The sequence below is a fragment of the Simochromis diagramma genome, unplaced genomic scaffold, assembly GCF_900408965.1.
Source record: "Simochromis diagramma unplaced genomic scaffold, fSimDia1.1 OVJJ01000107.1, whole genome shotgun sequence".
NCBI lineage: Eukaryota > Metazoa > Chordata > Actinopteri > Cichliformes > Cichlidae > Simochromis > Simochromis diagramma.
Genome location: NW_024387209.1, coordinates 5,216,597 through 5,231,930, shown reverse-complemented (window position 1 = coordinate 5,231,930; position 15,334 = coordinate 5,216,597). Strand labels below are relative to the sequence as shown.

Below are 15,334 nucleotides of genomic sequence, written 5' to 3'. Positions count from 1 at the left end.
CTCTATTGGGCCAAAAGAGGAAGTGTTAATCTAGGATACTTTTGATATTGGGGGGGGAAATAGAGCTCCAGAGGAAACTTGGAAAAGCACAGAGTGAACATAAAAAATTCACCCAGAAGGTCTGGCATATAGATCTAGGGTTTAAATTCAGGACCCTCTTGCAGTGAATGAACTGTGCTAAAGTATTAGCAAATGGTAGAAGTGCAGCATTAAGACTTATCTAAAAGCAATAAATATAGCTAGCTAAAAATAACAAATAAAAAAAATCTAAAATATGTATCTAAATAGAACATGTAGCTATTATGTAGCTAAATATTTAAAATATGTGACTAATATGTTATTAAATACCAAATATTTATCTAATGTGTAGCTAAATTTAAAAGAAATGGCAGAGAAAGAAAGCTACATTAGCTGTAATAATTAACCTAGCTAAATATTTATATATAAAACGTAACTAATATATTATGCAATGCCAAAACTTTTGACATTGTAGAACTCGACTTAAGTAAGTTAAATATTCTTCTATTGGAGTCATAGTAGAAACATTCAGGGTTTGGGGGTTGCCTCCAAAAATTTGTAAGAATGAAGGTTTATCAAACTAATCTAAAGACTGGAATATGATAGGTGGGGTCAGTGAAGGGATACTGGAGCTTGTTGGAGATCTAACTTGCTAACATATACCCATGTGAATACATATCTGTATGTATCATACTGTAAACGATGGTGTCTATATCTTCCCAGAGGTGTTTGCATTAACAGGGACAAGACAATATCCTGCAAAGGTTTCATTTAGAGATATAAAGTAAGTGCCCATGAGGCAAACTGCACCTACAGCATTAGGATGGTGTGTGAGGGAGTGTGTGTGTGTTGGCTCTCTGGAGAGGCCCAGCGTGTGTCACGGCGGGCTCTGCTCCCCCTGGATCTAAGCAGTATTGACAAACCCATCAGAACTGGTGATGCATCTGGCTCCCTGCTCGCTCCCCTCCGCCCTTCCCTCCTGCCCTCAGTGGCGCTGTGGGGCTGCGCTGACATGCTGTCACCTTGGTAACTGCTGCCAGAGCGAACGGGCCTGCTGGGATGGCTGACCCGAGCTGGCGGCTGGCCGGCGAGCTGCAGCAGGAGATGTCACCGACGCACCCCTGAGGACCAACCGACCCCTGTCTCTGTCCCCTAGCCATCGATCCGTCTGGCTTGTAGATCCGTCACTGCTCCGTGATGCTCCCTGGGATAGGACACTGGTAAAATCTAATGTGCAGGCCTATGGTGAGAAAAATTATTGTACACTTATGTTCACATTTTTACATGTAGACACACTGAAACGGTCCCAAAGAGCTAAACCACATTCTGATCTTGGATATCCTGACACCAAATCCAAAATGTCCCCAGAATTACCTCCTCAAAGCTCAAACTACAAAAACATCTGCCTCCAAATCCATGTCTATTTGAGAAAAGCCATCCCCATGTGATGTTTGTCTGCTTGTAAGCAGAAAGTGTTTGGCGCGTCTTTGGAGAATCACTTCTTCTTCTCTGCTTTTTGAGGTTACCAAGTCATAACTTGGCACCTTCTGAATCCCCCTCTCTGTACTGTTGTTTTTTCAGAGCCAACATAAATAGAAGTTGTTGGCAGCCGGCTGTCAGTAGGCGTCCACAAAAGCTGTGAGTGCTTCAAAATGTTGACCAGCTTTTTGTCACAAGATTTTAGAAGTAAGCAAGCTCTTGCTGAGAGTCATAGGTCAGGCTGGGTTCACTAACTTTATGAATAGATGAAACACATGCCATGAGTATCTCAAAAGGTCCCTGCAAGAATATTATTCTGTTTTAAACTTTGCTCCACTTTGTGTTAAATTTAGAGACTTTATGCAACTCTTTGAAACACTAAGACACTTTAAAATGGTAAAAGTAGGAATATTAATGATAATGCAAATGATAGGCTGGATCTGAAGAAGTAAGATTACCGGTTATAAAGATGATAAGGGTGAGAAAATAGAAGCCAAAGGGGATGTATACAAGATTCAAATAGATCAGCTGCACCACTGATAAAAGTGATCAATGCCTGAAACACTTATACAAATGTTAACTAAATTTAACAGTTGATATAAAGTAGCTAGCCAAAATTGCGACTGTTTTGCAAAAAGTACAGCTCAAAGTCAAATTATTAATCAGTAACTAAAAATATTGAAATAAATAAACAAACTTGTTATAGAGCAGCTAACTTAAATTAATTAAGTATAGCTTCCAGGAGAAATATTATCCAGTAGCATAGCTCGACAAATTATTAGCAGATCATTAGCTAAATATAATGGGAAAAAAGTAGCTAGCTAAAATTATTTATAAAAACCCACAGCTATATGAATTTGCTAAATAATTAGTATTTAATTTGCTACCACTCTGAGTTAAGAGTTGAACTAGTTTGATAAAAGTGGTAAAACACTTTTAGCATGAAAGCTTAAAGTATGGATAGAATATAATATTATTACATTATTCTTGCCCAAAATATAGCTAACTGTTCAATTTTAAGCTAACACTATGAACTGAGTCAAACTAGCCAGATAAAACTATTGATAAGCATGTATTGACAAGTTTTGATATGCACTGATGAGCATAGACAGCTAAAAGCGTGTTTATAATATATATAAATTGATTTGCCAAAGAAATATGGCTAATAGTAACAGCTAAACATAACATAAGTATGGCTAAATAACTAAATTTGTTAGCTAACCATAGAAACAAGATGTTAGCTACAAAACTAAAATTGAATAGTGGATAAATGGATAAAATACTAAATCAGGTACAGAAAGTTATAAGTTAAGTAGCGTAACTGGAAATAAGCTAAAAGTAGCCTAGACACACTTTAAAATTAGTCTAATTAAACTCACTGAAACATTAAAGGCATGGAAGAGGATTTTTGAGCCCCTGACAACATTTTCTTCATCTGAGTGGGGGTCAGTTAGATTAACAAAAAAAAAAAAAAAAAAAACACTGAAAAAATCAATACATTAAGTGAGTAAGTACTCAGATTACTGCATGGAATCAAAAATAAGTGTTCAAGAAAGCCATTTCCTCCATTTTCACCAAACCTAAATAAAACTAAAAACTAACAGTGAACTAGATGCTTCTTCACAGAAAAGAACCAACACATTAATGATAACAGATCAGTGGTGTAGCCTTAGCAGCAACAACAACAACACCACAAAGCAGCTTTTCCAAACGCATGTGCACAGACTGAAAAGCCAGTCTCAACCTCGCATCACCCGAATCTACAGCAGGAGAAAATGTGAAAGATCACTAACTAGCTTCCTGGTTCCCATGGCTACAAATAAAGCCCGGTTGGCTGTCTTTTATGTGGGATCATGAGCACGGGTGTAGCATGTGTTTAACCGAGGATGCTGCAAAACAAGATCTCAACCCCCCCCTCCCAAAACTGCATCACAACTGAAAAAAGCTGAACAGATGCCAACAGGAAACCCTTTGAGGTGGTGATAAAATTTTCAAAATAAGCATGAAAACAGCTACTATTTTTGGGAGATGCAAAATGTATGTAATTTGCAAAAAAATATTATATTTATCATATTTACCATCAAATGGTTTTTTAGAGCCACCGATAATACCCAAGTGCTGTAGTATAAATAAAGCCAAAAATATTAAGTAATATTCAGTAATGTTATTAATATTATTAAGTAATGTTTTTTTTTAATTTAACCTTTATTTATACAGGTTAGACTGAGACTGTCTCATTTACAAGAGAGACCTGTTTCAGACAAACATATTAAAATTACAACAATTAAAAACGAGAAAGATAAAACAGCCAAAGCTGCCTAATGTTTAAAGAATCATATCAAGACCAGGAACAAGTTCCCAGTGATGACATGGTTACATCTATAGCTGAATCTGCAAGAAACAGATTTCCTCTCAAAGCATCCAGAACGTTCTCAACTTGTTTGCTTTGATTGCTCAAGAAGAAGGCATTAACTTGGATGGCATAAACACTTGGAGACCGTACTCGTCTGGACAGCTACAAAGTGTACAAAAGTGTTGCAAAGGAGATTAGACAATCAATGAACCAACAGGAGATACCAAAGAGCTCTTTAGCTGCTTATTCCAGTGATGAAAAGCTGAAAATGTAGAGATTTTGACAGGTCGGTCTGATAAACACACATCACATACTCCATCGGTGCTCAGTGATCGTAATGCCTAAATAATGATAATAAAAAAAGCAATAAGAAGTTCAGCTTTAATTAATAAATAATGGATAGCATTGTATTTTTTATTTTTATTTTTTTAAATAAATGCTCATTAAACCCATTTCCTGTATCTGCATGGCTAACTTTCCAGCCTGAAGTCCACAAAATGACACAAAGTGACTTAAAACCTTTGCAGACCTGCACACAATCTCGAGCTAAACGAAAATGTCAGGTTTATTAATTAACTCTGATTAAGGATGTTGTTGATTCTGCTGGAGATAATGACAAGGGGAGCTGGAAAAATCAAACGGGGAGTCAGCTCGAGCGTCCACTGGGTGGCGCTGTAAGGTCAGGGAAACCGGAGAGGAGAAGCTGTGGTTATAAGAAAAGAAAAAAAGAAAAGAGGGTGGGGGGACAGGAGGGGGAGGTGGGGTGTGTGGAGAAGATGTCTGGATTAGATTAGGCTTTGATTGTGGAAAAATACTCATGAAAACGTGAAAGAGTTGTTGTTTAAGTCACTTTAATGCGGGTAAATATGGAGGGAACTGACAGGTGAGCTGGTTTTATTCAAGCTTTTTTCCTTTTTTTTTTTTTTAGTGTAAAAGAGATCCACGTTTGTGTTTGATGAGCTTAAAGGCGGATGAAGAGGGGTTAGAAGTCTAGTTTCACTTTCTGGGCTTCCTCTGTATTTGTCTATATAACTTTTCCCTCTCAGTGAGGCGTTTCAGGGACACAAAGTGAGCCCCACACAACACGCAGAGACTAAAATTACGCCTGATTTCATTTGATATATTGTATATGTTGTATATGTTGTATATTATATAATATGATATAATAATTAATGAGGGGTGTGTGGGGTCTGTAGTCTGCGCACTGACCCGCAACAGAAAAAACAAACGGGACTACTTTTCATCTAAAAACTTCCTTTGGAAAATACAACTTATTGCAATAGTGTGCGTGTGTGTGTGTGTGTGTGTGTGTGTGTGTGTGTGTGTGTGTGTGTGTGTGTGTGTGTGACTTAAAACAAACAAACAAAAAAAGGAATTTCGCTGCTACTAAACTTTCCTGTAAGTGTGTTTATTTACCGCCTTCATAATAAGAAATTTAAATTCCCGTGACGCACTTACGAGAATTATGTGCTTATTACATGATTATTACAAACAATTACAATGATATTAATAATAATTTTAAAAAAACCCCACTTTAGCGGTATTTTAAACCCGAAGCACATCAGTGTAAAGGCGAGAAACACTTACAGGGATGTGCAGGAGCGTTTGAGGTGAATTTATTTTGAAAATCTCGTGTCTAAATAATCAATAATCATTTTGGGTTTTTTTTAATGGAGCATTTTGTATCTGAACTGCTAATCAAAGCTCTCGTGTTGCTGAGTTAAAGGCGAGATTTAAAAAGAGAAAGAGGAGTAGAAAACCCCCACAAACATTAGACTTCAGCGCGCAGGCTTTCTGCGCTTTTGAAATGCACGCAGGCAGATGAGGTGCTGAAGCACATTACCTCTGTGAGAGCTGAGCTGCCTTCAGACTCCATTCACCCCACCCTCCTCCTCCTCCACCTATCCATCCTGCCTGCTCACAAAACCATGACCTTCACAATTTATAGAGAGGAAACCCCCGAGAGTAACGTCATATTTTAAAACATCCTCCTCTCCTTCTTCTCCTTCTTCTTCTTCTCTCCCTGCTGCCACAATAGAGTCTTGATAAGCTGTATTTACACGGAGGCCTGTTATGATCTACTGCTTTTGTTTGACTCTGATAGATATTCGGATGTCGAGAGAAGAGGAGGAAAAAAAAGTCTCCCGTAAATGTCGAGCATGCCACTTTCTTTTTATATTTACATACAAATATGCAAATAATGATGATAATAATAATAATAACAATATTATTAATAATAATGGGGTAAGAATAACGATGACTAGTAAAAGAATAACTAAAATAGTTGCGTCAATCTTAGGTATAGTGCGTTTGAAAAAAATCTGTACAATTGCTGTAAAATGAATTCAAAACAAACAAAAATAAATTACGAATAAATGAAATTATAAACAAAACTATTTACTTAATTACTAATAAATAATTCAGAATAAATTACAAATAACTCACAAATTAAACTAGATTTATGATAATAAAATATACTATTATTATTAGTTTGCGGAATGTATATTAAATTGTAAATATAGTAAAATAAAAAATTAAAAAAATGGGGAATTATCTTCACACAAAAATTGAAACTAACCCTGTAGCAGCTCCCACAATTTCTCGTAAAATTTCCACGATGACAGCCCGACAACCGGGACACGAGTGGGGTGAAATAAAGCGCCATGTTGGCTGGAAATCCTACCCACTGTTAATGAAGATCAGAAGTCAGAAGACAGGGGGATAGGTTTTTCTGAGCGTCTCTCTCTCCCTCTCTCTCTCTTCTGCAGCACACATAAATCCATGTAGACGTGGAAGCGGAAGGCTCCCTGCGGAGAGCAGCTCTGAATAATCCATATTCATGCGCCCGACACGTGGAGTAAATATGAACGTGGTGGTTTTTGGGGTGGGTGTGTGGTTGGGTGGGTGGGTGTAGGGTTTGAAGGGAGAATCCAGTTGTGCGTATGCACATTTTCACCAGGTCAGAGGGCGAGACCGTCACCCACCTGCCCCATAGGTGTGCTTTCAGAGAAGTGGAGCCAAGAAAGTGAGGAAGTTGTGCGGGGCCTTGTTAAAAGTAGAAACCCTGTGCGTGGTAAATGCGCTCAAAACCTCTGAAACAGGGTGGGTATAAATATGATTTCAGAGGTGCGTATTATTTATTTAAAAACAGTAAAAACGTTATAAAAAACAAACCCAAACACCTGTAAGTCTGGGTGGATGTATTCAAGCGTGAACGTCGCAGTCAAATAGACACACGTGTATTTATTTTTATTCAAACAGAAGCATTTACTGAAATATGAATCTCATTAAGTAACTGTTTTTTTTTATTAGATTTCTTGCGCTCAAGCAGACTTTGCGTGTATGTGTGTGTGTCGGCGGCTGATTGAAGGCCCATGAAATATTTATCATCAAAAGTTTGGATTTATAGGAAAAATCTGGAGTCCCTCCACCCGCCCTCCACCCTGCTGAAGCCTGGTTTTAAAGAGCGCATAGCTGTGACAACGAGCGGCTTTAATTAGCGCGGACGGGCGAGGCGAGCCTGTCGGGCCACCGTCGTCCCCAGAATCAATAGCGGGGAAAGCGAAGCGCTCCCAGCTCCCGGGGCCTACCGGTGCGCGCGCGCACACCTACATGCACGCACACCCGCGTGCCACTGCTGCCAACACGGCTATGAAAACCCATGAAAAAGGCAAAGCTGTTGGAGAATAGGCGGATCAAAACCCATTATGAGATTTGAAACTCTTTTTTTCCCTCCTGTGTGTGTTTCTTGTGTCGCCCTTTGGTTAAAAATGTCTCACTAGATTGGGATATTTGTGCAAGAGCAAACTGTTGGATGCTCTCAAAGCTATTTTTCTTCTTCTTCCTCTTCTTTGTGTGTGTCTGTGTCTTTTTTTTTTGGTTGGAATCCATAAACGCAATGTAAACGCACAAGTGTGGGATTTGTTGCAGAGGAACCTCGATTGTTCCTGCCTGTGCTGAAGGTCTTATCTCGGCGAGTCACGTGACTTTCTCTTTGGGGTTTTTTTTTAATGCAGAGGAGCACAGGAACTGCATGCATAATGAGCGCGTGCAATAGGTAGGCCAAACTAGAACCTCGCGGTATTTTATTTTTATTTTATTTTAATGTTTACTGTCTCATAAGTACGCCCACATATTTATTTATTTATTTGTAATTTAAACACAATTAAACAAGCAGCCCGGCACCTTTTAAAATATTTTAATTAATTATATTATTTTTTTAAAAGGCAAAAATGCACGAGAGAGGGTGTAAAGTTTTTTTTTTGTTTGTTTTGTTTTTGCTGGCTTCACGTGCAGCAGCGTGCCTCCTCTGCTGCCACTTTTACTAATGGAGACAAAGAAAAATGATGCCCACTTCTCTCTATATCATTGAATTCAGTTGCTAAGCAACTAGTATGGGGAAATCATCCGCGAAATTCAAAATCCTGCAGCGCGAGGACACGTTTGGTGAGTTTTTGCTGAATAGGCGAGCAAGACAACTCCAGAAAAAAAACTGAAATAAATAAAATATCTATATATTTTGTATATTTTCAGTAAAAAAAAAAAAAAAAAAAAGTTTGAAAGACAGGGACACGTTTTCATGGTGATAAAATTTGCATGATAACAACAACAATAATAAAAATAATAATTTAGATTTACTACAGGAAGACAAACATTACAAGATGCTTTATTTGGTCTGCGCAGGCGCTATTAGTGATATTGTTTGACTGGTATATTTCCCTGTCAGACTGCACCGTGCTGAGGCTGTGGACACACTCGGTGCTTAAAAACCTCAGTGACCCACTGCCCCGGATCCTAAAACAACATGTCAGCCCCACCGGGTTTATGGAGCCCGTGGACCCAAACACACCTGCACAGCGAGGGGCAGAGGAGAGCCAGGCAGCCGGCTTATAAAGTCTAACTTAAGGAAATCATTGTGCGGATTAGCCTCTCGTAATGTTGAGCAGAATTAAAGCAGGAGGATGAAAAAAAAAAATCCCCAAACATGATGCTGAGTGTGTTTATCTGGACTGCGAGCTTAAATATTACATAACACACAACCCCAGAACATCAGGAGGCTCCACACAGCAGCGACACTAACCCACAGCGCCCTACTGTACCTGTATTACACACACACACACATATATATATATATATGTGTGTGTGTGTGAATATACAAAACAGCAGAATTACTGTAAAACCACAGTCGTTTGTTTTAAAACTACACAATAGAGACACTCGTTTCAATCCTCTTTACTTATTTCTGTTTTAAATATAAGTAGGAACCATTTCCCAGCCTGAAGGCTAACTTTCCTGCTTTTCGCGCAGGCCCTGAAGAGGCAGCAGATGTAAACAAACAGCCAGACGAGCACATGCACTGTGCAGGCCTGCAGCTGACCGCGATGTTCCACTCACACACACACAGTTATGGCATGATGACGATGACGAGAACACTACTGCACCTTTACCCCATCATCGCGCACTCTTACTACGTCAACAAATCCCGGCGCTGTTTTTTTTTTTTTTAATAAATGAATCCCGCGTTTTATTATTATTCTGCAGCTGTGCACGCAAATAACAGCATCTGGATTATTTTTGAGCTTTTGTGTTAAATACATGAGTAAATAAAAGTGGAAAACACAACATGACTGCGTTTCATTCTAACAAATTTATTGTGTCTCAATCAGCTCGTACGGAACCACTACTGAAATTAAATTACAATCAAACTGATCACATCAAAATATACCCTTATTACCTAACAACGGTCAGCTTATGGTGATTTGTGCTCCTTTAGAAAACAAAATTAAACAAATAAGGGCAAATTTTTTTTATATATATGTAAATATATATACATATATATTTACACATATTTTTAAAAAAAACAAACAATAAAAACAAGAGAGGGGAAAGCATCTTACACAAGTTCCTTCAGGAGGAGGAAGGGGTGGGGAGGGTGGGGGGCAAGAAAAATAAATTACCGTGTTGAAAGTATTCCCAATAAAATATTTAAACAAGTCATTTTTGGATGAAAAATATAAAGTAAATAACTCAGATCAGTATCTGATCTAGTGATCTATATTGCCGCCTTTACAGTTTTTTTTTTCATTTTCTTTTCTTTTTGTTTATTAAAACCTACCAAAGAATACTGCTTACAAAGGGCAGCATTAATAGGATATCCACAGCACCCACTCAGTCACACTTGGCAACAGAATTTTTTTTTCTTTTTTTGTCCTTTTTCTCTCAAAGAAGTGCAGCTGGAGTCTTTTGCAAATGTCTCTATTTGTTGATGAGGGGGGGAAAAATATATATATATATATGTGTTTATATGAAGAAGAAAAAATCCACTCGTGGTGTCCATTAAATAATAATAATAATAATATTAATAATAATAATAATAATAGGTAGAATCGAAGAAGCTCCCACGTGAAGGATTTTGTATTTTTTTTTCAGGTCAGTCCTGGTCCTGCTCGTCTTTTCTTTCTCGTGAGGGGCCTCAAAGATGGCAAACAAAAAAGGGAAGGAGAAGAAAAAAATATATCCCTAATTCTCCATAAGTGAAACCATGCAGTCCACCTCAAAAAGAAGCTGCAAATGATAAAGGAAGCCTCGTGGATGTCACTCTTCTTCACACAGTTGCAGTTTTTACCCCCCCTCCTGTCTCTCTTGTTATTGTTGGGCATGGAGAAGTAGAAAGGGGCGGTTCAGTCCCATTTCTGAATATACAAAAAAATAATTAAAATGTAAAAGCCCCAAAAAGAAAAAAAGAGCGTCCTTTGTTGTTTCTTCAGTCAAACACAGGAAAATGAGAAATGAGGGGTGATATTTTTTAATTTGTCCTTTTTTGTTTTATGGGGATTTGGAGGGACAGAGAATTTTCTTTTTCTTTCTTTCTTTTTTTTTAAAACGGAATCATCATCGTCATAATCATAATAATAATAATGATAATAATAATAATAAAAAATACTTGGGTTTCCTCTTGGTTGTTGTCTCAATGCGCCAAAATTACCTGGTGGAATGAACTTGTGGTTGTCACCCTCTGGTCGCTCGCTTCACTTGCATCATCTTTTAAGTAATCTACTAAAAAATGCCCCTGAAAGAAAAAAGCAGAAGGAACCTTTTAGGTAAAGACATTTCTTTAAGGGCCTGGAAGAAGAGAGGGGGGAGGACACAAAAAGAAAAAAAGAAGGGAAGGGGTGAAGGTTTTTTGTTTCTGGTGAAAAATAGATAACACATTTTTGTTTTTTTGTATTTTTCTTGTTTTTGTTTTGCAGTCTCATTCATATTCCCTCACAATCACAGTATCAAAAAAATGTTTTTTGCTGTCTTTTTTCTGTTTTTTTGTCTATCTTGGCGATAGTCTGTATGGTGTTGCTTTTATGTCCTAAACAGTTTTAATTTGATATAAAATATTCTGCTGTGCTGTTTCTATGTTTCACTGAACATTCGTTTGCAGTCCATGGAGGGGGGCGGTGTTTCTGCACTCACATTGCCGACCTGAGAGTACACATCCTCCGGCGTCTGCGCCACTCCCGGGGGCGTCATCCGTTTTTCCTTCTGTCTCCTATTGCAAAACCACACTCTAACCACCTCCTTCTCCAGCTGCAAGTTGTCCGCCAGGCTGCTGATCTCCTGGGCCGAGGGCTTGGGGCATTTTAGAAAGTGGCTCTCCAGAGCCCCCTTGACGCTCACCTCGATGGACGTGCGCTTCTTTCGCTTCCTCCCCTGCGCCGCGATCTTGTCGATGCTGGTAGGGCTGCCCGTGGAAGAGTCGGCCTCCTCGAGCCACTTGTTCAACAAAGGCTTCAGCTTGCACATGTTCTTGAAGCTGAGCTGCAGAGCCTCGAACCTGCAAATGGTGGTCTGCGAGAAGACGTTCCCATACAGGGTGCCCAGAGCCAGGCCCACGTCTGCTTGCGTGAAGCCCAGCTTGATCCGCCGCTGCTTGAACTGCTTGGCGAACTGCTCCAGGTCGTCCGAGGTCGGCGTGTCGTCGTCCGAGTGCGGGTCGTGGCTGTTGACACCTCCGCCTCCTCCGCCTCCGTGGTGCTGGTGGTGCGGATGCTGGTGGTGATGGTGATGGTGGTGGCTGCCGTGGTCCAGGTCCGGGGTGTTCCCCCTCACCAGCCCTGGGTGCACCAGGCTCTGTCCGCCCGGGCTCAGCATGCCGTTGACAGTGAAGCCTCCGGGCTGGGAGTAGATGAGCGACTGCTGCTGCTGCTGCCCCCCGGAGATGGAGTTGATGTGAGCCGCCGTGGTGCTGCCCCAGCTCCCGGCGTGAGTCTGATGGGGAGCTAGGTGGGGGGGCCTGTGGTGTAGAGCCGTGCCCGTGTGCAGGTCGTCTCTGCCGGATCCTTTCACGTCCTGCTGCTGCGGGCTGCCCGTCATCCCGACCGGGCTCGACGACCAGGGGGACCCGGCTTCCGCCGCGGCCACAGCGGCCGCCGCTGCGGCCGCGGCGGCGTGCGGGAGGGACGTCACCCACTGGTGGGCATGGCTCAGCATGTGCCCCCCGTTGCTCGCTGCCATGGCGCCCTGCATAAAGTCACTCTGAACCATCTTGACCGTGGGGTCCCCCCTGTAGCCCCCAGACCCGGAGGTAACCGCAGCGCTGCCCGGCTGCATGCCACCACCTCCGGAGTCAGAGTGCACGATGGAGCCGGACGATAAGATGCTATTGGTGGGGAGATAAGGATTGGAAGCCGCGGTGGCCATTCCGTCAGCCCCTTATGAATATGTTTGTGGATAACCCCCCTCCCTTTCTCTCTTTCTCTTTCTTCCCCCTTTTTTCTTCTTCTTTTTTTCTAAAACCGTCACTTCTCTCGAGCAGGCAAATCGTATCTCATGAATTATTCAAACTTTTAAAAGTACGGGGAGGGTTTTTTTTCTCTTTGGCAAACACCATCGGAAAAATAAAATAAAAATCCTGGAGTAGAAAAAAAAGTGGATAAAATCCTCTCGTGTTTACAACATTCTACTGCAGGGATTAAAACATCCACGTCTTTCAGAAGCCCTTTTTCAAACCATGTGCTGTCCGGCTCGAAAGTTTCTCGCAGGGGTGAGACTGCGAACATTAAAAATTCAAATAAGAAAAACGGCACGCGCTTGTCCCGAAGCAAACTTTCGGTGGCCGCAGAAAACAAACAAAACACACGAAGAAGAAGGAAAAAAAAAAAAAAGAACAGCCTCGCAAATTCTCCACAGCGTACAAAGTCCCGGTTTATGTCCCCGTGTAGATGTGGAAACCATGAGCGGAGTGTCCTCAGTTCTTTTGTAATTCAGTCGCTGAGATTTCTCCCCTCGCTTTCTTCTTTTTCTCCTCTCTTGTTTCCCGGCGCTGTGGCCGTGCTCGAGCCCGTCTCTTTGTTCTGTTTTGATGTGTATAAACCTGCCAAACCGCAAACTCCCGTTCAAGTACAATCCAGTGGAACAGTGCGCGGCGCTGCTCGCGAGCCTCTTCTCTCATTCGCTTGTTCTCTCACTCTCTCTCCCCCTGCCTCTCTCTCTCTATATCTCTCTCTCTCTCTTCCAGACAGCCCCGCCCCCCTCCAACACCCCCCAAGTCCTCTACCCTCCCCACCTCCCAGCCAGAGGACGCGGTGTTTTACCCCCGTGCGTCCGCATTGATTGGTTACCCGGGGCGTGATTGGCAGATTTTTTTTTTTTTTTGCCAGCCTTGCTCCGGGCGCACGAGCCCTCCTTCCGGCTGTTCCGATTGGCTGATTTTTAATTGCAGTCCAAACAAAACCTGGGGTACAACTTGGTAGTAAATAGTGGTGAGATGCTAGTACACAAACGGGATGAGGAGCGCGGGGGAAATAAAGTTTGGATAAACTGACATTTAAACCATAATCAAGATAAACGCTCTCTGGTGTGTTCCACGTGTGTCTTTACAGACAAATATGCACGTTTTAGTGGATAAGAAGATTAGTTTTGGGGAGTCACTCCTCTCTGGGACAGGAGTGTACAAAAAAGGGCTTTACAGTCTCAGGATTGTGGGGTTTGTCTAAATCCACCTGCTGAAGAGAGCAAACAAAGAAGCAAAAAACAGGCTCAGGTGAGACTGCCATCCTGTATCTTACATCCAGTTAACAGATGTGGGCGATTGATACAAACATCAATAATAATGATATAAACACTGGTATCGATATCAGATTGAAACTAGCACAATAGGGTTGATATTTTGTATTTATCCTCCAAGTTCAGTATGTAGCCTGCTGAAGAGTGTTAGTTCTAGTTTTTTTTTTTTTTTTTTTTTTTTTTGGGGGGGGGGGGGGGGGGTTGACAAAAAAACCCCATTCAGACGTACACTATAAAAGATGTCTGAACCATTTTTGTTGACTGTCACATCAATTCTTTTACAGCCTACAGCACATTTAAACAGGGGTTGACTCGAAAAGTCCTTTAGAGACAGGTACGTTTACATTATAGGCCTCCACAAAAACAAAATAAAACAAAACAAAAAAGTTTCCAAATACACGAAAACATTAGTGGATCTATGGGGGGCATCTGATGTAGAGCCTTGACCCCCAACTCCCAACTTTTGTGTGCTTAAAATAGTAGTTTTTGTGGATATCCTGTGGCTATTTTGTTGACTCCACTGACATACAGGGTGAGTTTCACTTATTTCTCTAAAGAGGCATGTGCCACCCTACCTTGACCCCCCACCCTCCACACACACACACACTTGCTGGCCCCCATGTAAAATTTTCTAGCTCTGCCACTGCACGAAAAGCTTAACTACTTATTGTAGAAAGTTAACAGTTAAAAGAAAAATCTCAGTGATTTTGTGGTCATTAATATATGTTCAGAATTTGCAAATTGATAATGACTCGTGTCATAAATAAAGACACACTGTTCTCACCTACGTGCGGGTTAAAAATATCGGTATTGATCGGTATTGATATTGAGTCACTTTTAAAACACCTGGGGGTGAGGCAAGAAAAGTGGTGACCAAAACAAGGGCGAGCTGAGCAGCCCTTTACGGAGACATGGCCTGCACCGTCACTCAAGATGACCACATGACCCCCCCCCCCAGAGATGAATGGGGCCCTTTGTGAGAGGACATCCCCCCCACCCCTCCCTCTATTTTCCCCCTCTCTCTGCGTGCTTATATACGCATGCACCAATGGGTGGTAATAAGCCACAGATATATAGCTCCCACTGCACCCACTGGCTGGGTTTGGGCCTGTAAGCAGGTGAATTTCAGGCAGATTAGCGGCGCATGTCCCGCCTTAACCCCCAACATCGCCTCATAAGCTCCCCAAATCAAAGATGACGCAAAGACTTTTATTGCAAATGGGATTTAAGAGCAAATATAAGGCGGTCGAGTAGCTGTGTACTCCATGCCAGTGAACCACCACCACCACCACCGCCCCCATTCCTCCCTTCTTCTTCTTCTTCTTCTTCTTCTTCTTCTTCTTCTTCTTCTTCTTCTTCTCCTCCTCCTCATCCCCAGCAGATTTAATTTGGACTGGGCTCAAAAATCGAGGGAGCCGCGTGGATTTG

At 41.4% G+C, this 15,334-nt stretch overlaps 1 protein-coding gene across 1 annotated transcript; it reads right to left on the bottom strand.

The window, feature by feature from the left end:
* Positions 1-376: 376 nt before the first annotated feature.
* LOC120746259 (POU domain, class 3, transcription factor 3-B) lies at positions 377-13,332 on the bottom strand. The gene is made up of 3 exons (XM_040051639.1): positions 11,315-13,332; positions 10,836-10,919; positions 377-1,258 (listed from the first exon to the last, which is right to left on the bottom strand). Exons 1-3 carry the CDS (start codon positions 12,539-12,541, stop codon positions 1,037-1,039), a joined length of 1,533 nt encoding a protein of 510 aa, XP_039907573.1. The 5' UTR covers positions 12,542-13,332; the 3' UTR covers positions 377-1,036.
* Positions 13,333-15,334: the final 2,002 nt, after the last annotated feature.